This window comes from Macaca fascicularis, chromosome 1 (genome assembly GCF_037993035.2).
Source record: "Macaca fascicularis isolate 582-1 chromosome 1, T2T-MFA8v1.1".
In the NCBI taxonomy this organism is placed as follows: Eukaryota; Metazoa; Chordata; class Mammalia; order Primates; family Cercopithecidae; genus Macaca; species Macaca fascicularis.
In genome coordinates, this window is record NC_088375.1 from 44,446,169 (window position 1) to 44,470,898 (window position 24,730).

General features: G+C 35.4%; 1 protein-coding gene across 2 annotated transcripts in view; it reads left to right on the plus strand.

Annotated features, from left to right (window-relative positions):
* PLA2G4A (phospholipase A2 group IVA) overlaps window positions 1-24,730 on the plus strand; it is a 148,072-nt gene that overhangs the window by 101,915 nt on the left and 21,427 nt on the right. For both annotated transcript variants that reach the window (XM_005540257.5, XM_005540258.5), the window contains 5 exons: window positions 4,895-5,032; window positions 5,127-5,219; window positions 8,856-8,927; window positions 14,312-14,554; window positions 22,801-22,985. In XM_005540257.5, coding sequence (XP_005540314.1) covers window positions 4,895-5,032; window positions 5,127-5,219; window positions 8,856-8,927; window positions 14,312-14,554; window positions 22,801-22,985 — 731 coding nt within the window. The remainder of the gene's footprint in view (window positions 1-4,894; window positions 5,033-5,126; window positions 5,220-8,855; window positions 8,928-14,311; window positions 14,555-22,800; window positions 22,986-24,730) is intronic.

A 24,730-nucleotide genomic window follows, 5' to 3' on the forward strand; every position in this document is an offset into this window, starting at 1 on the left:
GAGTATAGAGCTGTTACTATACACTGTCATTTTGACCAAGTTATATAACCTCTGTTAGACCCAGTTTTCTCATCTGTTGAATGAAGATGAGACTTCTCACAATGTTTTGCCAAAAAATGAGACAAAGTACACAAAACAATGGTAGGCCCTAATAACAAGTTCCCAGTACATTTTAACAATTTTGAATGTTCTATGAAAGCTGTGTAAGAAAAGTCAGAGGTCTAGATCTTAAAGATGAATAGTATACATATGTAAAAAACGTGCACATTGTGCACATGTACCCTAGAACTTAAAGTATAATAATAATAAAAAAAGGATTTGAATATGAAAGGCACATTTAATTATTGGATTGTGGAGGGGGGCGTGTAGTAGGGGTCAAGGATAAATCTGGTATGATCAACAGCAACAGGGAACCACTCATCTTGGGCTATAATGGAGTTCATAGTAGAGAGTTAAGGCTTTATTATGTAAGAAAAGTAAGCACCATAATGAAATAGCTTTCTCCCCATAGCTATTATCTTGGGGAGTTTTGAAATTTTTGGAATTGGTTGGTATATAACACTTGCACGCTAGTCAGATTTTTGCATGGCCAAATAAATCATCCTTCACCCAGGAAGAATTATGATATGGTCAAAAGAGCACTACATTCTAATTTAGAAGGCTTGTCTTACAATACTTCCAAGCTGAATACCTCAGGCTAGCCATGTAATCTCTGATTCTTATTTTCCTGCTTATTTAAAAAACATATTAACCCTAAGATGTATCTTCCAGAGCTATTAAGGCAATAATATGAAATATGCAGTAGATGAGACTGAAAACTATAAAGAGACATATAAATATAATAGTTTTATTTTTATTGTCACGATTGTTCTGAACTTTTCACAGTGGTTATATTTTATTCTGAAGTTTTAGTCAATAGCTATTTTCAAAGAAAACCTAACTAAAATAATTAAAGAATAAATAATATTTGGGTGAGTGGATATTTTGAGTTCTTTTAGACTGAAAAAAAAGCTGTTTTACATCCAGTTAGTCTTTGGATCTGGATGTGTCTGAGTTTGACATCTGCCTAACTGCAATGCTGCTACTGAGATGAGTGGTGCACCATTAACCTTCATTGTTAAGCTTCTGTGATAAGGAGGTTTGAACTGTGTCTTCCAACAGATTTAGACAAAATCATTAAACATTAATTATGTGAATCTTGTACCCAGATAAGACATCTTAAAGTTCATGTCTTGAGGGTTCAAGTAGCTTTACTTGAGTTATTGAGGAAAAAAGAATAGAGACATTCTGTAATTTATTCTTCTAATATATGCTTAGATTGAAAGTGGCTATGTAGAAGAAAAAGTTGAGGTAGTCTCTGAATTATAGTTTTAAGAGTCAAATAATCAAATTAGCTTACAAAAGTTTTATTAACAATTTTACTTCAACAATACTGGGTAATATTTTCCTTCCATCTTGGAATAATTTTAAACACCTTTCATTTAGAAATTTCTTGGAAATTTTCAACAAATAAACATTGGTGTTTAAACTGTTAGAAATTCTTGAATCCTCTACTACATCACATTGCAGAAAGGACTTAAAACATTCATTTAAAAATTTCCATTGGTGAATAAACTGCATTTATGGATTACAACTTATGGTTATGAACTTAGCATGTTATGAAACATCATGCTAAATGTTTTGCCCGGCACTATAGGAGTACAAATATAGTACTTTTCCTCAAGAAAGTTATAATCCTATTGAAAGAGACAAAAATAAAGCATGGAAAAATTCCTATAATATACCTAGACCTGACATATGTGTGTAGACCTGACATAAAGGTGAGATATCTTAGAGATTTAGTATAGTCATAAGAAAGGCTTTATGAAAGTGATGAAACTTGGATTTAAGTTGAATGTAGAAGGATCTATCAAGTACAGGTAAAAAGACATCTTTGTGTGGAAACAATATGAGAAAATGTTCAGAAGGGAAGTCAGAGTTATGTTTTGGGAATCACTTAAGAAAAAAAAAAAAACACATTGGTGAAGAAAAGGTGTTGTATTTGGAGGCACCATTAGTCCCCAGTTATGGAATGATTTTAATTCCAGACAGAAATATTTTTATTTGATTTTTATGATAATGGGAAATAGTTAACGCTTTTGTGCAGGGCAATAAAATTATTTATGTAGTGTTTTTGAAAAAGGTACTTTGGTGACCAATGAAAACAGAATGGAAAGGAATGGAACTGGAAGCAGAGATATCATTGTGCTTTTGTGATAAGGCCCTGGAACTAGGGACATACTGATAAGAAAAGAATAGATGGATATGAGAGGCCTAAAAGTCATCGGTGTGAAGCAATGATGGATTTGATAGAGTGATAGCATGGTTTACTGAAATAGGTAAGCTGGCCTGGGAAGAAGGGTGATGAGTTCTTATCTAGGTAAGGGTAGTGGGAGGAGGGAGGAGATGACAGAATATCTGAGTGTAAGGGCCCCAAAGGAAGTTGGAAGTACATGGAGGTGCAAGAGAGAGGTTGGAGTCAAAACGTAGAGTCACCAGCAGGAGAGAATTAGTTGAAAACTAACACTGTGAGTTCTTCAGTGAGGGGTGCAGGGCTCCTCTTAGCTTTTGAGAATGCCTGTAGTTACTGTGTGCCCAGGCCACAGCACTAATCAAGAAGAGATCGCTAGAAAAGTAGGAACCAGGAAGTTGTTATGCTTCAGTTCCCATGATAGGGCTGTGAAATTGAGAGATAGGAAATTACTTGTATGAATACAGGAATTTTCCTAACAACCTCTGATTTATTGCTAGTCATGTCTCACGAATTCCATGTAAATCATTGTAAATCACACCACTTTCTGATGTAGTGTAGGTACCATTTGCCTTTAACATATAATGAATTAAAATGTTATTAAAGTTGTGATTTCATCTCTTCCTTCACGAAAGGAGGATGTTGTGACCTACCATTGAACAAACAATAAATATAGATCCACAATTCCTTTTCCAAACCTTTGGTGACATGTGTTTTAGAATTCAAAATGTTTGGATTTTAGAGATATAAAGGTACTCATATTGTGTATTACCTAATACCCCAGTGGGTTCTTATAATCAAACAGTGATATTTCTCCAGTAGGATATGTAAATATCCACATCAAGTGGGATAAATGAATTATAAGAGTCCCCACTGACATTCAAGACTGATTTCTCACTAAATGAATTCAGATCAGATTTTACCACCAAATGAGTAACAAAAAAGCTTACGAATTTTGGAATTGTTTGGATTTTGTTTTGTTGGATAAGATATTACAGACATTACAATTTCAGAAAGAGAAAAGCTAGAAAAAAAATGAAGTGGGACAGAGAACTATGAGTTGGGCAGGGGTGGATGATGTTGGGATTTTGTAATGGACCATCAGCAAAGACCCTAAAATAAAGATTAAGTAGGAGCAAGCATTAGAACTGCAGAAGGGAATAGCAAGTGTAAGATGCTGAAGTGGGAATGAGCTTGACTTCTTTGAGGAACAGTAAGAAGACCTCTGCTGTGCGGCTGAAGTGAAGTGGGATACGCAAGACAAACTGTGATAGAACATTGTTAGGAGATGTGGTCACATCTCATAGGCAGTGCGATCTAGGCCAGGATGGAACCTTGTAAGCCCTGTTTTTATTTTCAGTGTAATGGGAAGCTTTCAGATGACACTTGTGTGCTGTGATTTATATTTTTAAAGGTTTATTCTGGCTATGGGATATCAAAAAGATAATAGGTGAACAGAGTAGAAGCATTTTAGGAGACTATTGTGGAGGTCCAGGAGAGGGAGAGAATACAGCAATTTGTATCAGTATGGTCATGGTGGACAAATGGATAAGTGACCAGGTTCTAAACATACCTGGTGATAGTGCCTGCAGCACTTTATTTTTCTCATGTAAGCTATAAGGGAAAGATTACCATCAAGGGTAATCCTAAAGTGAGTAGTGGCATGAATAATAGTACCATTTACCAACAAGAAGAAGAATGAAGGAGTTGCAAGTGTAGAAAATGGGAATCAGAAACCAGGAGTTCTTGCTGAAGACATTAAGATGCAGATGATTATTAGACATAGTTATACCCGTGGGAATACATGAAACATAAAGTGGCTACTATTTATTGAGCAATTAAAAGTGTGCTATGTCCTCTTCTAAGCTCCTTACATTTCTTAACTCAGTAGATCTTCAAAACAATCCTACACACTATCTACTGATTTTATTCACATTTTATAGATTAGGGACCTAAGACAGAGAGAGAATAATACCAAGTCAGTAAGCACAGCTCATAAGCAGCAGAATGGGATTTGATCCCAGACAGTCCGGCTCCAGAGCCCCCGCTCTTAGACAGTATACGTCTCTGGCACTATTACCATGTTTTTCTAAGACATTCAACCTAAAAACTTGGTATTGCAATCTTGTGGAGTTAGAATAGACGGTTAGTAAGTAAAATTAAAGTGAAGGTGAAGAAAAGGTAAATGTTAGAAAACATTTTATTTCATTTTAATAGACGGTTTGGATTGTTAAAAAGAGTTTAATTTCTTCTGTCTGCGCCATGAAATTTATATCTAGTTAGCAGTTTTCAGTTTTCTGTTCTATAGAATGAAAACTGACTTCAAAAAGACATCTGAGTTTTTAAATAGTAAAATGTATCTAATTTCTGCAAATTAGAAGGGATCTTTTTGTATCATCTTGTCTTATTCACCTCTAAGCGTTTTTCCCCCAACTTCCACACAGTGTCATATACATAATGGACATTTGGCTAATGTTTTCATTTTGATATTTTAAATAAGTGCATGAGAGTAAGCATGACATTATTAGAGTGATCATTAACTGTGCATACCATGCTGTAGCATTTTCCTGTTAATGGATTGCCTTGTTTTTAAAATGCTTTCAGATTGGGTTGAATTTAGTCCATATGAAATTGGCATGGCTAAATATGGTACTTTTATGGCTCCTGACTTATTTGGAAGCAAATTTTTTATGGGAACAGTTGTTAAGAAGTATGAAGAAAACCCCTTGCATTTCTTAATGGGTAAGTGATCAAAATAAAAATATATCACTGATTTGTTTGACTATTTTGAAACCTGGTACATTTTAAGTTATTTTCCGTTTCTGCTTTATTTTAGGTGTCTGGGGCAGTGCCTTTTCCATATTGTTCAACAGAGTTTTGGGCGTTTCTGGTTCACAAAGTAGAGGCTGCACAATGGAGGAAGAATTAGGTATCCTAAAGATATGCTTACATTGATACAAATCTTGCTACATTGATAAATTTTATTAACATTTTTTGAGAAAATATTAAATCTTTGTAAATATTTCAGTCATTCTAAATTTATTAATAATTTGGTGAATCAATCTAAATATTTCCTAAAAAATATTATGTAAGGTACTTCTTAAGTATTATTTTCACACTAAGGTTATAAAACTCATAAAAATCATTGATTCCTGAGTCATTTTTAATAGAACACATCTCTATTCATTTTTTGCATTATACTGCTAAACATACTATTTTTATTAGAAAATCCCCTTTTTACCAAATAAGAGTAGCTTTTTAAAGATTAGATTCACCAACAGCTAAATGCAATGTAACACTGAAGTTTATGCTTGTCACAGTTTATTTAACCTTTAAACATTAACTCACCAGAATTCTGTTAGCATCTTATACTAATCTATACCCAAAAGAAGGAAAAAAAATCAAATCACCCCAGTACACTTAAACTAATGATTTTCAATAAATCTAACCCATTAGCCTATAATAAATTATGAATATTTACAAAACCTGAGAAAGTAGACAATCTCAATTGGGGACCAGTGATTTTCATTCATTATAAGAATACCATCGAAACATGTTTTCTTAAATTAATAAATTTAAGCAAACAAAAAATGTACATTCAATTTCTTCCAAAAGCCTTGCCACCTGTATTTTAATCAACATTAATTTTTGTTTTGACTGTTTGGACTGATAGCATAAATAAATGGTGGCATGCTAAATCTGAATTTGGAGCCATAACAGCAGGGACCTGGGAGAAGTGCCCGATAGGCTATCAGCACAACTACCTACTATCTCTTCTCTGTCTGGGAAGTAGCACAGATCTATCTGAGAACAGAGAAGGTGACAGAATAACACTGATGACTTTGTAAATAATTAATTTACTTGAAGAATGCTTGCATACAAAAAGTTTACTGCAGAAATTTTAAACAAACTGTCCTTGGTTATCCCAGGCAACATCAGTTGATTCCATTAAGTTTACATGCAAAAGAGAATAAAATTGTAACATTAATTGGAACAGTAAGTTGGCTTATAAGCAGTATTACCACTGCTCCTACAAGAATTGATTTTTAGTTATTTGATAATTTATTTAGTATTTGTATTTAGTGTGGTAAACTCCTGTAGTTCATAATATTTTCAACAGTGTCATTTGTATTTTTGATTAGTTCTTAATGAATAATGGAAAAGTTATCTTATAATTTCATTGGAGCCAAAGATTTTAAAATAAAAATAAAAACAAACACAGAAATAAGGCACCTTGTGCTTGTTTACTTTCTGTCCTCTGATCATCACCCAGTTAATGAGTAGACAAGGTAGGTGGCACTCATGAGCCTGCTGTGACATTTACCACGGGGCACATTCTTTTAACAGTAACTGCAAGGCAACGTGTATAATGATAAAATGATCTTACTTGATTTCTTTTAATGAACATTACATCCCAGATGAATGTCCTGTTCCCAACTCTTCGTGGAAATAACAAATTCTCTCTCTAAATTATGTGAAGATTTAAAAAATAAAAAAAAAAAAAGAAGAAAGAGAAGATCACATATTGAGGCCTGCTTCCTGTGCCCCTCTGTTGAATAATCCAGATAACCTAGGGTTTGTTGTTTCTTTCTTCTTAAGGCAGGAAGAGAATAGGACTGAAATAACATATCCGAATGTGGGTGAGACAGTGGCTAAAAGCCAAGGAAAAGGAGGAGGTTTATACTAGGTAGTTTTGAGAAGGTTCTTTGTTGAGAAGTTTCCTTAGAGGCCAGCAGTCTGGCAGCTTATTGACTCGGACTGTGTGTCAGACCGAGGAGGAATATCGTGTATGTGTGCTCCGCCAGTCGGCAGGAAGCATGTTACCTCAGATTAAGTAAGGATTTCCAGAAATGAAACCAGAGAGGTGACCGAGAGGACTCTGAGGACTCCTAGTGACTACTGTATCCTTTGGCTGACTGAAGTCTACCTCCTAAAGGAGTGTTCAGAGATGATTTTTGCTTTTTTGTTTTCTTCCTTCTGAAGAAAGACTTTAAGGTAAATTGGGCTACAATCAGGTAACTCTGAAAGAAATTATTTACTCTCTAAGGAGTTTTGAATAAATGTGAAAAATTTACACTTTTGAGAGATGGAGTTGTACATTATGCTAGGATGGAAAATATGTAAATTCAGAATAGTTAGCTATTCATATCATGAAGTCTTCCTTACAAATAAGACAGTATTTTGCTGAACTATTTTCTTAAACTATCATATGTGGCAGAAAGAAAGAAAGGAAAGAAAGAAAGAAGAAAGAAAGAAGAAAAAGAAGGAAAGAAGAGAGGGAAAGAAAGAAAAGAAAGATAAAGGAAGGAAAAGAAGAGCAATAGAAAGAAAGAAAATGCTTGAGGAAGGAAAAGAAAATACATGTAGGACTAGAAACACACCTAGTGTATATGGCACCTGGGATAGATAATTTCTTAACATCTCCCACACCCCCATGTAACAAAATTACTATTGATGATAGTCATGAAATGAAACTAATAATATTAGCTTGTGAACATTTTATCAAATTTCTTATGTATAATTATGCCAGTAAAAACTTAAAAAATAAATGTCAATCCATTGCCTTAAGCGTTTATTAACCCTTCCATTACCTACTATTGCTCATTCATGCACATTTTACTTGGAAAAAAAAAAAAAAAAACTAGGCTGGGCACGGTGGCTCACACCTGTAATCCCAGCTCTTTGGGAGGTCAAGGCAGGAGGATCACTTGAGTCCAGGAGTTTGAGACCAGTCTAGGCAATAGAGTGAAACTTCATTTCTACAATTTTTTTTTTTTTTTTTTTTTTTTTTTTTAGTTAGCCAAGTATGACGGCCTATGCCTATAGTCCCAGCTACTCAGGAGGCTAAGGTGAAAGGGTTGCTTGAGCCCAGAGGCAGAGGTTGAAGTGAGCAAAGATCATGCCACTGCAGGCCAGCCTGGGTAACTGTTTAAAAAAAAAAAGAAGAAAGATAACTAGTTATTGTGCTAGATTTTACTGCCATCTTTGCCTTAAGGATTTCTAGCTGTTATTTTAGTTTTTATAACTGTTCTCTTAAGATGTTCTGCAGGAAGCACAAATTCTTGACACCAAAAGATGAATTTCAACTGATAATTTTAAATATTATTGAAAGTCAAAAGATAATTTATGTTAGTATCTTTCATTCATTTTAAGAAAGCTGTTTTGTAACTCACCTGTAGATTTTAGTTTTATCCTTTATCTTCATAAACACCACTTACAAATATCTAATAAAGAAAAAGGCAAATTTTTGGTATAACAAGGAGCTTCCTATAATCAAGTTGTTATTTTTTTCAGAATTATGATAAACATAAAAATTATCCTCTTTAAATCATGAATTAATAAATATAAACTAATTTTTCATGTGCCAGGAAGTTTTATTTCCAGTGAGAAATCTGAAAACATAATTAAATCTAATAAATCTAGAATTATTAAATGGATTTAAATTTATACTAGTAGAGCTAGTAGATCTCACTCTGTGGTTTTGCTCAGATTACTTCTTTATAATACATTTAATTGTTAATTTTGACACCTGAAGTGCTTCAATTTTTTTGTTTTCTTTTCACAGAAAATATTACAACAAAGCATATTGTGAGTAATGATAGTTCGGACAGTGATGATGAATCACACGAACCCAAAGGTAAGTGAGCCAGGAACTTCTCTGGCCGAGATCCATGAGGAAAGGATATGAACACTTTGTCTGATTTTCTCACTCAAGATGCTGATGGTAATCTCCACTTCAGACACGGAAGTGATAAAATTGTAGTTTTCTATTGAGAGAGAGGATTGCATGTTGCATGTCTAACAAAGTAGGTGGCACATATATATCCCTAATTCGTTTTGTTTTAATACCTTAAGAACACTATAAGTTGAACAAATGAACAGATCTGAGATGGTAGATAGAGCACTGGGCTTCTCAGCATGGTTACTGTGATTTGGGAACCTTTTTAGATAGCTTTAAAAATTAAAATTTTGTCTTCTAGAATTCTGTTATTAAGTAACATGAAAAATTGTATTCTCACTCCATTTCTGACCCTTATTCCACTGGCTACACCCCCTTTCTTGAGAAGGGATTGGTGATGAAGCGGGCTAAAAGTATCAAGAACTTGTTGCATATATTATTCGGTAGTATAAATGAGCCCTTTTACATTTTGGCAAGGTAGTTTTCAGTTTGGTGTGGATCATGATAGTCGATGATGGACTTGGGGCAGAGATAACGTGAGGATCAGACTGGCAACAAGTATGAAGGTCATATTTGTTTTGAATGTTTTGTGGTAAAATAGATTATTTTGACACAGTGTTTTGAGATAGCTATTTATAAAAATAGTTTAAAAAGAGCCAACAAACAAACAAAAACAAAAAGAAAAGAAAACAAACAGAAGACTTTATAAGAACTGGATGTATCTGTCCTATTACAGTTTCAATATGATCATCTAGATTTTAGAAGATATTAGATGCTTTCTGGTCCAAAACTTAATTAATTCCACTAGGCATGGAAGAGCCTGTTTTATCCTTGCTTAATTATTACTAAAATTAAAATTCTTTTTTCATAGCTGAGCTGTTACCTCCTCAGAAGCTGTGTTTGTGTGAATTAGAGAAAAGCTGCCTTCTCTGGAGAATGTAGCTGCACAAGGCCATGGCTTGGCTAGTGTGTGGTGTCTTGCAAACATTAAAAAAGATGATTCCTTCCCTGGGCAGCCAACGCTTTCACCTGGGCACAAGGCTTGGCTAGATGAGTGCAAGCTGGGTTCAGCCCTGATTTGCCCCCCTGTCCTGCTGCGTTATGCAGCCCATGATCTGCCTAATCAAATAATGGCCAGCAGCCCTGATCATTACTCAGGAACCCCAAAAGAACCCTGGCCTGGAAGGAAGCAAGTCTTCATCCTGGCTCCTAAATTTTTAAAATTTAAAATTTATATATATTTTAGTTGCTGAAGTTCTGTTTGTTTTGAATTTCCTTTTAATGAAGGAAGCTAGCCATTGTAAAGGGGATAGATATCATATGCCTAGCATCGCTAGAATTATTTGTGTATTGATTTAGGGGCTACCGAGGAGATAGAATAACAGTTTCTCCATTATTAAGTATTTCTATAGATGGTCAGTACATTTGATAACCCCTACAGTACTAGCTGAGTCTTAAGACTGAGAAATTCAAGGACTGTTGAATATGGCTGCTTTGGTTTTAGGAACAGCCTTGCTTTCAGCATGCTATTTAGTATGTGGTTAAGGTTTTCTTTTCGGCTCTTAGTATTTATATTTTCTCTTTTACATAGAGTTTTTAGAGCAGTTTTAGGCTCAAAGCAAAACTGAGCCCAAAGTATAGAATTACCATATGTCATATGTCCCCTGTCTACCTTCCATCTCCCCATCACCTCCCCCACTATAAACATTCCACACCAGAGTGGTACATTTGTGACAACTGATGAACTTAAGTTGACATTATTATCAGTCAAAATCCATAGTTTACATTAGGACTCAACTGTTGGTATATATTCTATGGGTTTTGACAAATATGTAATGACATATATTCATCATTATACATGTCACACACACACTAGTTTCACTGCTCTAAAAATCCTGTCTCCTGCCTGTCCCCCACTCCCCCTACCCCTAACAAGCACTAATCATTTTACTCTCTCTCTATTGCTTTGCCTTTTCCAGAATGTCTTATAGTCAGAATCAAACAATGATGTAAACTTTTCAGATCTTTCACTTAGTAGTGTACATTTAAAGTCCCTCTATGTTTTTTCTTGGCTTCATAGCTTATTATTTTTTTTTAAGCACTGAATAATATTCCACTGTCTGGTTGTGCCACCATTTAGTTATTCATTCACCTACTGAAGAAGGTGAACTTAGAAAACTTGAACTTTGCTTTCAAGTTTTGGACATTATGGATAAAACTGCTAGAAAAATCTATGTTCACAGTTTGGTGTAGACATAGATTTTTCAATTTATTTGGGTGAATACGATGGAGCACAATTGTGGATCATATGGTAATAGTATATTTAGTTTTGTAAGAAACTGTCAAACCGTCTTCCAAAGTGGCTGTACCATTTTGCATTCCCTACCAGCCATGAATGAGAGTTCTTGTTGCTCCACATCTTTTAAACATTTGGTATTATCTATGCTTTGGATATTGGTCATTCTAACAGGTATGCAGTAGTATCTTTTTATTGTTTTACTTTGCATTTCTCAAATGATATTTAACTTGAAGCATCTTCTCATATGCATATTTGCCATCTGTATATATTTTTTGATGAGGTATCAGTTCAGGCCTTTGGCCCATTTTTGGATTGGGGTTGTTTTCTTATTATTGAGTTTTAAGTGTTCTTTGTATGTTTTGTATTACATGTTTTTAATCAAATATGTCCGTTGCAAATAATTTATTTCAATCTGTGGCTTATCCTTTTATTGTCCTGAGACTCTTTCATGTGTAGTCGAATGATTTTGAGCAAAGTTTTAGGTATTTTCATCTTTAGTTTCTTCAAACCTATCCTGGAGCCATTACCTTCTCTCACAGAATCGTTGCAGTCATTAAATTAGCAAATGCAGACAAAAGGGCTTTAAGTTGTAAAGGGTGATGCAAATGGAAATGTACTATTACTGTTATGACCAGTAAGCAATAAGTATCATTTATATGTTGACTGTTGGTTTTGTCCTACAAGTGATGCCATTATCAAAGGTATCCTGGTATGGAAGTGGGGGCTTATTGGATAATAAGAAGAAAAGTAAGAAGCCATAGCCCCAAAATCTTTGGAAATAATTGTGTATCTCATTTATATCCTGTGTAACTGGAGATAGAAGTCATTCACTTTAAAGCCTGGATTGTTCTAGTAAAAGACATTTTTTGCCCTGTTTGGCATTAGAAAATTGTAGGAGTAGAAAATAGTGTATTTGTTTTTGGTGACTATATAGTCATCTGGATTGGTTACTGAATGAAAGATCTCTTCATATACTCAGCTCAGTTAAACAAATAACTGTGAAGATAAGGATTATAAATCATGCTACTATAAAGACACATGCACACGTATGTTTATTGTGGCACTATTCACAATAGCAAAGACTTGGAACCAACCCAAATGTCCATCAGTGATAGACTGGATTAAGAAAATGTGGCACTTATATACCATGGAATACTATGCAGCCATAAAAAAGGATGAGTTCGTGTCCTTTGCAGGGACATACATGAAGCTGGAAACGATCATTCTCAGCAAACTATCACAAAGACAGAAAACCAAACACCGTATGTTCTCATTCATAGGTGGGAATTGAACAATAGAACACTTGGACACAGGGCGGGGAACAGCACACACTGGGGTCTGTTGTGGGGGGTGAGGCACTGGTGGAGGAATAGCATTAGGAGAAATACCTAATGGAAATGATGAGTTGATGGGTGCAGCAAACCAACATGACACATGTATTACCTATGTATCAAACCTGCATGTTGTGCACATGTACCCTAGAACTTAAAGTATAATAAAAAATATTTATTTATGATGGTTTTATGTATGTTTAGTTTATATTTATTGGATATTATGAAGCTGACTATAGAATCTCTTTTTTTTCTCTTTATCTCAACACACACACACACACAGAGCCACACACACATACACACACAGTTTTATAAATGCGTGAATATTTACATACAGGGTTCCCAGAAATCAGAAAAAATGAGGTTTAGGCAGGTGAAGTTATACACTACCATAAATTGTTCTTTGATTTTGATTATGAATAAATAAGATTGATGATGATGATGCTTCTGCTGCTGCTGCTACAACTGTTTCTGCTACTAGCTAGTGTTTATTAAGAATTTAATATGAGCCAGGCACTTTTCTAAGAACATTACATAGATGCATAAACACAGTTAATTCTCACAACTTTAGGAGGTTTATCAATGAGGAAATGAAGGAAGAGAAGGGGAAAGTAACTAGCAAATACTGGAGAGAGGGTTGGCATTCAAGGAGTCTGATTCTGGAGCCAATGCTATAAATGACCATACAACATAGTTTCCCAGGAGAAATGATGTATGCATAGGTTTTAAGGAAAAAGCCATTTAAAACTGCTTCTTTGGGGTGATTGCTGAATTTTAAAATGTTTAGGCATTTGTTTAAATTAAAGGCTTTTAAATCCCCAAACTTTATAAACAAGGATGAAATGACAGGTCATAAGATCAATAGGTCATAAGGGTGTTTATTTAGTAGCAAATATATGTTGAATCCTTTAGCTCTTACTCCTCATTTTACAGAAATCCTGAATGTTTGTTAAACAGGATAAAATTTCTTAAGGTAACTTAAGAAATGTAGAGGATAGAACTAACCACTGTGAATTTTCTGTGTGTAAGTTATATGTGTGCATGCAAGTGCATGCACTTGAAGCCAGAGAAAAGGAAGAAAACAATTCAGGAAAGAAGGAAAGGGGGAAAATGAACGAAATTTACCCGGAAATCTGAGCATAGACCAAGTGGCACTGGCAAGAATACACCCTTTACATGCACTATAGGTAAAAGGTGAACTAAGAACAACTTAAGAACAAAAATGATTAACTGCAATATTAATCTAGGCAAATAAACATGTTAAACCAAACGTAGAGCTTCATTGTTAATTTTAACATTTAATTATCCAGAGAAGATCCCTTTTTTTTATTTTTTATTTTTTTGGTCAGACAGAGTCTTGCTCTGTTGCCAGGCTGGAGTGCAGTGGTGCGATATCGGCTCACTGCAACCTCCTCCTCAAGTGATTGGCTCACCTGGACTCCTCCGGGTTCAAGCGATTCTCCTGCCTCAGCCTCCTGAGTAGCTGGGACTACAGGTGCTTGCCACCATGCCCAGCTAATTTTTGTATTTTTAGTAGAGATGGGATTTCACCTTGTTGGCCAGGATGGTCTCTATCTGTCGACCTCATGATTCGCCTGCCTTGGACTCCCAAAGTGCTGGGATTACAGGCATGAGCCACCTTGCCTGGCCCAAAGATCCCTTTTTAAACATGCATTTTGGAGTCTGTATAGTGACCTTTTCTTTTTCTCCAGGCACTGAAAATGAAGATGCTGGAAGGGACTATCAAAGTGATAATCAAGCAAGTTGGATTCATCGTATGATAATGGCCTTCGTGAGTGATTCAGCTTTATTCAATACCAGAGAAGGACGTGCTGGGAAGGTACACAACTTCATGCTGGGCTTGAATCTCAATACATCTTATCCACTGTCTCCTTTGAGTGACTTTGCCACACAGGACTCCTTTGATGATGATGAACTGGATGCAGCTGTAGCAGGTAAGTGCACAAAATATCATCAGTAGGAGCTAAGGCCGGAGATCTTTATTCCTTCTCTGGAGAGAAGCATTTTAATTATTGTTAACATTTACTCATGTATTCTCAGTTATTACAACCTGCATTTAATGTGTGAAGGGCTTCAAATGACTAGCGTTATTTTTTGTTGTTTGTTTGTATTTTTGAGACAGGGTCTCACCTAGTCGCCCAGGCTGTAGTACAGTGGCACAATCATGGCTCACTGCATCCTTAAATTCCGACCTGAAGCAATCCTCCTGCCTCAGCTTCCTGAGTAGCTGGGACTACAGGTGCACACCACCATATCCAGCTAACTTTTGTAGTTTTTGTAGAGACAGGTTTTTGCCGTGTTGCTCAAGCTGGTCTCAAACTCCTGGGCTCAAGTGATCCTCCTACTTTGGCCTCCCAATGTGCTGGGACTATAGGTGTGAGTCACTGTACCTGGCCTGTATTTTTTTTTTTAAGAAAAATTTATATTGGATAGGAAATGGCCTAGACATGTCAGTATAGAAAATTTTCATTAAAATATTGAGGAGGACGGCTGGGGAGCAGTGGCTCACTCCTGTAATCCTAGCACTTTGGGAGGCGGAAACGGGCAGATTACCCGAGCTCAAGAGTTCGAGACCAGCCTGGGCAACATGGTGAAACCCTGTCTCTACTAAAAAAATACAAAAATAAAATAAAATAAAATAAAAGGCAGCTGTTCATGGTGGTGCACCCCTGTGATCCCAGCTACTCAGGAGGCTGAAACACGAGAACTGCTTGAACCTGGGAGGCAGACATTGTAGTGAGCCAAGATTGCGCCACTGCACTCCAGCCTGGGCCACAAAGTAAAGCTCTGTCTCAAAAAATAGAAAATAAAAAATAAAAAAAAAATATTGAGGGAGACTTTAGATCTTCTCTGTACTGCTCACAGTTCAGTTGCAGAAATTTGGAAACTATTTCCTATTTTCTGAGAGGGATTTAAAGAAGGGAATTGGGTGCTTATAAAATTGTTCCAAACCTTCTGGGAGCAAGCTTTAGGCTGAGCTTTCGGGAATGATTCAAAAACCACTTCAGAATCATCCCCACAAATGTCTTGGCAACTGTGCTTGGCAGGAGAAATAGCGGAAATGTAGCTTCTCTCTCATTTTCTTTTTCAGATTTTATGTGAGTGTTCATCTGTGGCAGAGGCCAGGTCTCAGTAGAACTGGAGCTGCAAGGGAATCCGGCAAACACATTCCTTAGCGTGACTCCCTAGTGCAACACAGGGTTTGAGTAAGCCAGCCTGTAGTGTTCACTAGGCTATTGGAACTGTCTCTCCAGTTCTCAGAAAGGTTAGGTAACTTTCTTAAAGCTGCCCAGCAAGAACCTTGTCACTTTCAGGTTTGTCACTTAGCCAGATCCTCAAGAATAATCCCCTTTGGTCTTCAGTTCCATGCCTGTTATAGATTTAAAGTTAAATTTGCTTTGGTGACCAATCAATACACAATAATTTTTTGGTGATAATTCTGTCATCTTAAATTTTTCTATTTCGCCACACCATCATCTTTTCCTTAATGTCCAAATGTCATTCCTCAATCATTTATGGCCAAGGACATTTTGATTAGATGCAGTAAAAACTTAAATGGGATATTTCCAAAAACACTTTCTACTGCCTTTTGTTTCAGCATCATACCTAGAACATACTTGTGAAATTTAGGATATAGCTTTGGATTTTGTTGTTGTTTTGGTATTGTTGTTTCTATTTGTTGCTTGACCCCTTAAAAGGAATTGCAGAAGCAAAAATGACCTCTGTTGTTTAAACAAGATTAATGCAAACTCATTATATTTTGTGTTATGTTTATGGCATCAAACTCTAGGATATGAGGTATGTCTGATTATATGCCAGTAATCCCAACAGGATTCACTATGTTATATAGTATATTAACTATTATATTAACTATAATGAAATTCTAATTGTTATAAAGTCAGTATCTATTTTTAAATTCATCCCAAATAAAAATACACTTAACTATACATTCAGTGACATTATTTTTCTTGTTTAGTCACATAACTATGTTTATTGTCATCGCAATACCAATTAAATGTGTCTCTTCTAGAAACGTGCTTTATGGATGAATGATGATGAGCTTAAAAAAACTACAAATTCATAGAGCATGTCGATATATAGAGAATCTTCAGTTATTTTACTCTATAGAAAGGGAAGAACAAAGAAGATAATTCTGTCATTTTTGCTCAAAATTTCTCAACAGAGCTGAGATTGGGACACAGACTTTTTAACATTGCTTCCAAGCCTTTCCCTTGGACACACACCATTCCCCTTAGCCCTTGGTTTTCTTAGTCATCCACTTGCTTATGTAAAAATGGAAGTTTTCTTTGTGTATACTTTATTCTATTTGTTTTACGTTACTATTTGGATTGCACCAGCTCCTTATGTAGTTTTCACAGCACGTGGTCTACACTCCACATTTTAACAACTTCCTGGTAGTTTTGCAATATTTTATGTAGATTTGGTGGTGTTGGGATTACCAGATAAAATACAGAATACCCAGTTAGATTTTAATTTTAAATATGTATATGAATAATTTATATATAATTCTTGCAGCATTTAGGACATACACTAAATAATTATTTGTTGATTATCTGAAATTCAAATTAAACCAGGCATCCTGTATTTTGTTAGCTAAATTTGGCAACTTTAGGACATATGCCTCTTCCCTTTAAATTATTTTGCATTTTCATCTTCCTTCTGTCTTTTGTTCATTCTTTCATTCACTTAGGCTTACTGAGTACTTACAATGTGCTTGGTTCTGCACTCCAGCCTGGGCGACAGAGCCAGACTCCATCTCAAAAACAAAAAACAAACAAGCAAAAAAGAATATGAGTTTATTGTGGGTGTTTGCATTTGGAGAATAATAGTTGTACACCACCTTGTCTACTCCTTTGTTCATTTCATGCCCTTTGAAAGAAGAGTTATAGACAGTTTTCATGAAACAACATAAGGAAATATAAACTATCAATCATCCCCAAAGATGGCATTATATAAACCAATTTTTTTGAGATACCTGAAAATGTTTGAAGCTAAAATTATTTTAAATTAATGATGTTTGGAAAGAACTTTAAATTTTATTTCATAGGGTGTATTTCATTTAAATTACATTTTATTCGTTTTTATGTATTCAATTGAAAAAATGTATATGGGGCATTAATTTCAGTAAAAACTTTAGTCAGTTCAGTCAGTTCACAGATTCATTCAACTTTATGATTTACAGGCCAATATTGCTAAAAATAATTTCATTTTAGACTGAATTTACTGAATTAAGTAGTGCTTTTTCAGAAAAAGTCCTTACAAAGATAGATCTGGCTTACTTCCCTCTGGTTGTTTCCAATTTTTAGAATAATCGTATGTTTGGAATGAAAAGTTAAAATATTTATCATAAATTGTGATCATTTTGTTTCATAAGGTCTTCCTTAAAATTCCTGTTTTAAAGAATGCCAACTGAATTTTTATCCACAATTTATTTAAAACATTAATTAAGCACATTTCTTTTTAAATTTTGCAACCCCCATGCAAAAAAAAAAAAAAAAAAAAAAGATTTCTATCTAATCTAGATATTCGTTGGAAAAATGTTACATTTGTTTACCCTATGATGATTTTGTTTATATAAATTAAAACTTGGATGTTTTGGAATTAAAGCAATCTCTCAACCTAAAATCAGTAAAGGTGCACTATTTTTCTGCCTACTACTTCACCTTGCCAACTGTATTTTGAAAACAGAAGAAATTATAGTATGATAACATTTCCCTCATGTGTTTACTGCAAAATAGTTGTGTACCTGTAGAAACAAATTTTGGAGAACTTGTTATTAGTTATATGACTCCTTTCCTGTTTACTTTTGTGTTTATCCTACTTACTGTGACACACACCATCTGGAAATAAGAAATAAAGACATGAGTTAATTTAGGCTAGATTTCAAAACACAGACATCCAAATATTTGTACACTGAATCTGTGTGATGTATTTATAAAATGGCCACTACAAATATCCAAAGCTGATCTGCTTTAAGGAAATGTTACATAATTCTAAAACAGAGTTATGTTTTCACAACCATTGGATAACCCCATTAATTCACAAGTTTAGAAACCTTGTATGTTTTAAATTATGGGAGAATATTCTTCCGTAGTGGCATTTATCCAATGCTCTATGACATTTTAGTAGATGTTATACAATAAATTGGTTTCCAGTTCAAATAAATTTGGGAAAATTTACAACTTGATCTCCCTCTTCAGATACAATGAGATACCATAATGAGTTTAAGTCCTACTTAAAGCTGCTTAAGGATAGTACTTTAAAAGGAGACTGGCTTGTATTTGAATCTCAGTTGGATCCTTTACTAGCAGGCCATCTTAGGCAGTCACTTAGCATAAGCCTCAATTTACTTACAAAATAAAAATAACAATGGTACCCATGTTATGGAGTTATTTGGAGGATTAGTTAGCATTTTCATACAAAGTGCTGTCAGTGGGAGCCATAGGAAGGAGAATAGGGAATGCGCAATGTAATTGGCTAGTACTTTAAGTTGCTGAATTTTGTCTTTCTCAAGACATGACCTTATTTAATCATGGCACTCTTATTTTGTATATGAGACATCAGTTTATATCTTGCATAACTATGCTTTTTGCAACACAGTTAGGAAACACTACTTTCTGGTTTGGCTTGTTTTTTTTGTTGTTGTTGTTTTTTGCGACATGGATGAACTTAGTGGATATTATACTAAGTGAAATGAGACAGACACTACATGATCTCACTGTTATGCGTAATCTGAAAGAGTTGAACTCAGAAGTAGAAAATAGGATGAGGATTACTAGAAGCTGGGGGGGATTTGGGGAGGAGGCAGTAGATGGAGAAAGAGGCAACCTTGCTCAAAGGGTACAAAGTGTCAGTGAGAGAGGAGGAATAAGTTCTGGGTATCTATTGCACAGCATGGCGCCTGCAGTTAATAATAATGTATATTTCAAAATAGTTAAAAGACAGGATTTAGATGTTCTTACCAAAAAGAAGCGATAAATATTTGATGTCATGAATATGTTAGTTAGCTTGATTTGATCCACAATGTATGCATGTAACGAAACATCACATTGTACCCCATAAATATACACAATTATTATCTACAAAATAAAAATTGTTTTAAAAATAAAATAAAACAAACAATAAAAGGAACACTACTCACCATCAGTTTATCTGGAAGGTGGGAACAATGGTGTTTAGCTACAAACTGAAGCTGGGAATTGGTCCACATGATGTTTCTCTCAAATGCCCTCACTCTTGGATTTAAGAAAGGATAAAAGGATACTACCAGTTTTTGGTAGTATCCTCTTAGTTAGTCATGCCACTTTCTAAAGTAATAGTGGGACACCGTGCTTAGGGCTTAGACCTTGTGAACCTGGCTTGGAATCTTTTGAATCTGTTTGAAAATAGACAATTTTATTTTACCTCTGTGAGCCTCAGTTTCCTTATCTTTAAAATGGCTACCTCCTTTGTAAGATTGTTTTCTTATCTTTAAAATGGCTGTCTCCTTTGTAAAAGTTGTATAAGAATAATAAATCTTACATATGAAATTTCTGATACATAATAGACTCAGAATAAATGAAGTCACCATTAAGAGAAATATCAGTAACCAACTAATGAATTATAACTTTTTAGTAAAATATTTAAAAATGAATTTAAGCCAAAGACTCACTATTTTTACCTTTAAGATGTTCACATATATAATTGTTAATCTAAAAACTTCAGAGGAATAAATATTAAAATTGGGCTCAACAGTCTCTTTATATATTTCTTACATCTTTACATTCCAGGTTCTGTAATAGATAGTCTAGTATCTTGGCTGATGGCAAAGTGCATTCTCACTACTGTTTATATATACTTATTAAGAAAACAGAATTGATCTACAGATAATTATTTAAAGAACTATTTCTCTTCTCTCTCCTTATTGCCCTATAAGTTAGCCTTGGACACAGCCAGCCTTTATTATTTAGCCATATTACCTTATCCTCATCTTTAAAAATAGCTTTATTTTTAGCATATTTAGTTTTATTCAAGACAGTTATTCACACCTTTCCTCTTTGCTTGCCTATTCTGGGCAGTATGAATTGCCTCAGACATAAAATTTATTCTTCTTTATTTATAAGCATCACTAGTAAGCATTTGTAACATTTATTTGTTATTCAGTATTTTAGAAATGGGAATTTTTAACAGATGTGAGGAAACAGATGACTTTGTTAACTGTAGAATGTTAGAAGGATATTAATGTTTCTTTAAAGTATTAATAACTATACCAAAGTCTTATTTTTTCACTTTACATTGAATAAAATATTATGACTGTCTCATTGGTGTTTTTACTTCAACCTTTGTTTATAATGAGGATTATGGATTTAATTGGACAGGAAGAATTTAAAGATTTGCTTTCCTTTTTCATTTCATGCTCTTAAAATGTAATAAGTAAAACTGACTATAGGAGAATTACAGTATTATTCTTATTTAGAAACATATGGAGGGAAACTAACATACACTAGTTTCCTACTGTGTGCCGAGCATGTATGTATGTACATAGGTATTAAGTCAGAGATCCTTATTCATATCTGGTGTGACCATCTTCACTTTATTCTACATCATAGGCCTCCCTCTTGGGCTTTGCCAGCCTTCTTCCTAACAGCAGGAGGAAACAAGAGTGTGGACAAGGGAACAGAGCACAACAGCTGCATGGCATTTTATCCAGTTCAATTCAAACCAGTTCAATTCTGGTCATGTTTTATTTTCCTGGCAAGTGAATTAGGAGCACCACACATAAATGTGAAGTGTAGTGTGTTATCAGTATTATTTTTTCATAAAATTAATGATCTGTAGGTCCTCTTTTTCTTCAGAATCCTTGCCATCTCATCTGTTCTCCTCCCATACTGTCCTCAGACTGCAGGCTCCTTGCTGTCCTCAAACACACCCAGCCTGATTCTGCCTTGGGACCCTTGCTCTAGCTCCTCGCTCTCCCTGGTAACTTCTGGATCCCACCCTCCCAATCTTTAGATGGTCTGTTCCACATCATTATTCTTATTTCAGTGTAAGGTTTTCTTCTCAGAGGCATCTCCATTGACCATCTACCTGAAGTTATTCCTTATTATAGTGTCCTTGCTCATTTTCTTCATTGCATTTATCACTTTATGAACTGCCCTCTTAATACATTTATTTACTTATTGGCGGTGTACTCGCAATATGAGCTCTATCAGAGCAAAGCATGTATCTATCTTGTTCAGCATCTGGAATCATATCTGAATGGTAGTAGACAACATATATTTGCTGGGTGTGTTGGCTGGATGATTTCCTTGGACTCTCACCTTGTGATGGAATGCACACTCACCCCCAAGAGAGGCAGCCTGGGAACGATACAGAGTCTGCCACCTCCCAGCTATGCCACCTTCGAGGTGACTCTTCATTCGCTTCACCCTCCATTTACAGATGTCCTCTGCCTCACCTGTCTGTTATAAGAATTAAACAAGACTATGCATGAGGAAATGTTGAGAAACCTGTAAAGACCTACGTAATGTAAGATAATACTATTAAAGTGGTCATAGCTTAGAGTTAATACCAGGACCTGAACTAAGTGCTTTCCATGCATTGTCCCCATAAATCCTCGCAGCAGCCTTATTTGATAATCCTGATGTTACAGATGAGGAAACTAAGACTTAAGGGTAATAATTACAATTGCTAAAGTTGTATTTAGCATGCCCAGCTCTATTTGTCTCCAAAGCCTGAGGGCCTAATCATATGAAATTCTTTCAAATTTGAAACCAACATTTTTATTTTATTTTTTTATTTTTTTATTTATTTATTTTTGAGACGGAGTCTCACTCTGTCGCCCAGGCTGGAGTGCAGTGGCCGGATCTCAGCTCACTGCAAGCTCCGCCTCCTGGGTTCACGCCATTCTCCTGCCTCAGCCTCCCGAGTAGCTGGGACTACAGGCGCCCGCCACCTCGCCTGGCTAGTTTTTTGTATTTTTTTTAGTAGAGACGGGGTTTCACCGTGTTAGCCAGGATGGTCTCGATCTCCCGACCTCGTGATCTGCCCGTCTCAGCCTCCCAAAGTGCTGGGATTACAGGCTCGAGACACCGCGCCTGGCCGAAACCAACATTTTTAGATGATAAATACTGATGAATGATCATTTAATTCATTCTTGTTTTTCTTTTATGTTTTTAAGATCCTGATGAATTTGAGCGAATATATGAACCTCTGGATGTGAAAAGTAAAAAGATTCATGTAGTGGACAGTGGGCTCACCTTTAACCTGCCATATCCCTTGATACTGAGACCTCAGAGAGGGGTTGATCTCATCATCTCCTTTGACTTTTCTGCAAGGCCAAGTGACTCTAGTCCTCCATTCAAGGTAAGAATACCTAATGTAGCATTCCATTCTCTACCACATTCTCTTGCTTGCCTTATAGATCTCTTAGTCCCTTTGACTCCAGTTTCTTATTCCTTTAATGTATTTTCTACATCTTTATGAGTAATAGTTCTAAAATGCAAACATGATTCAATCAGTCTCCTGCTTAAAGAAACTTTTAAATGATTCTAATGAGCTCAATAAAGGTCAGAGTCCTGAGCAGGACAAGAATAATACAGTGGGTCTGAAGTTTAGGAAGGAAATGAGGCTGAGATTTGGGAGTTAGCAAGTAAATGATCATTAAAACAATGCATGGAGAGGATATACCCTGAGAAGATAAGTGGACATAAATAGTACTTTAAAGAATGCTATCAAGGGGAAAGGAGGAGAACAAAGGAAGTGTGTAGTATTATGAAAATTGAAGATACGTAACAACAAGGAGGTTTTTTGGTGAACTGGACAAGGCCAGTTTCAATAGGGCTGTGAAGGCAGAAATCAGACCAGAGTGGTTTGAGAGATGAGTGGGAGTTAAAAAAAAAAAAAAAAAAAAAAAAGAATTCTGTAGATTGTTCAGGGAAAGAGATGGACTGTATCTGTAAGAGGCTGTAAGAGGATGTGGGGAAGAGGAAAATTGTGTGTGTGGGTGGTCGGGGGTGGGTTGTTAATAGAAGAGACAAGCATGTTTACATACTGATGGCTAGGAGTTGTTAATGAAGGTATTACTGAAGAGAGGAGAGATGAGATATAGGATGAAGTCACATCTCTGGGAAGGATGTAAGGGTGGGAAGTGGGAAAGGAATCAAGGACACAAGTGGGGAACAGTATTGAAATGTCCACGCTAGGGGAAAATGGCAGCAGATAAAGATTTATCATTAGGTTTGGAAAAAGGAAGTGAAGGAAGTACTCATGTGATGACTTCGAAGTTTTGTAGGTATTAGGAGTCAAGGTTAACTTGTGAGGATAAAAATATGGAGGTAGTGGAGTCAGGCATGTGGGGTGAATAAAAGTCCGCCTCTGTGAAGAAATGAGAAAAGCTTGTGAATGTGGCAATATGGAAAGATTGCTGGACCGTACTTTGGCCTCACCCTCAAATAAATACGCTTTGTTCCCCCTGCCTGGAATACTCCAAACATTCTTTAGACACAGCTCAAGTGTTATCTTTCTTGACTTCCACCCATATGGCTAAAGTGCATAGGACTCAGTCAATTCTTCAAATACAGCAATTATCATAGTATAATTTTTATTGTATGTTTTTGCTTACATATATATTGCTTTCACTGTCTGTGAACTCTTTGTGACTAGAACTCTGTTCTCTGTCTGTGTTTATTTTGTTTTAATCATTTGGTCCTAACTGTCATGGAGGTGCTGGCCAAAATATGAGTATATAGGATTTTTTTGTAGGTGAATAAATAAAATGATGTATGAAAGATGGAGTTATTATTTTGATTTTATAGATTAAGAAGTGGCAATTCATAGTGATTAAATGGAACAGTTCATGATCTCCCAACCAGGTGCAATCAGTAATAGCCCAGGTCCTCTGACAGCATATCTGTTTTTTTCTCTATCATATGATGATTAAACTGCTCTCAAGAGCAATAATGGTTATAATAATAACTCTTAAATATATAGAAAACCTTATGTGTTCAAAGTGCTTTCATACTTCATTTTTGAGCTAGTAAAGGTATTCAGACAAAGAAGCAAGTATCAATGAGATAAAATCTTATCAACAAATCAAATAATCTGTGGAA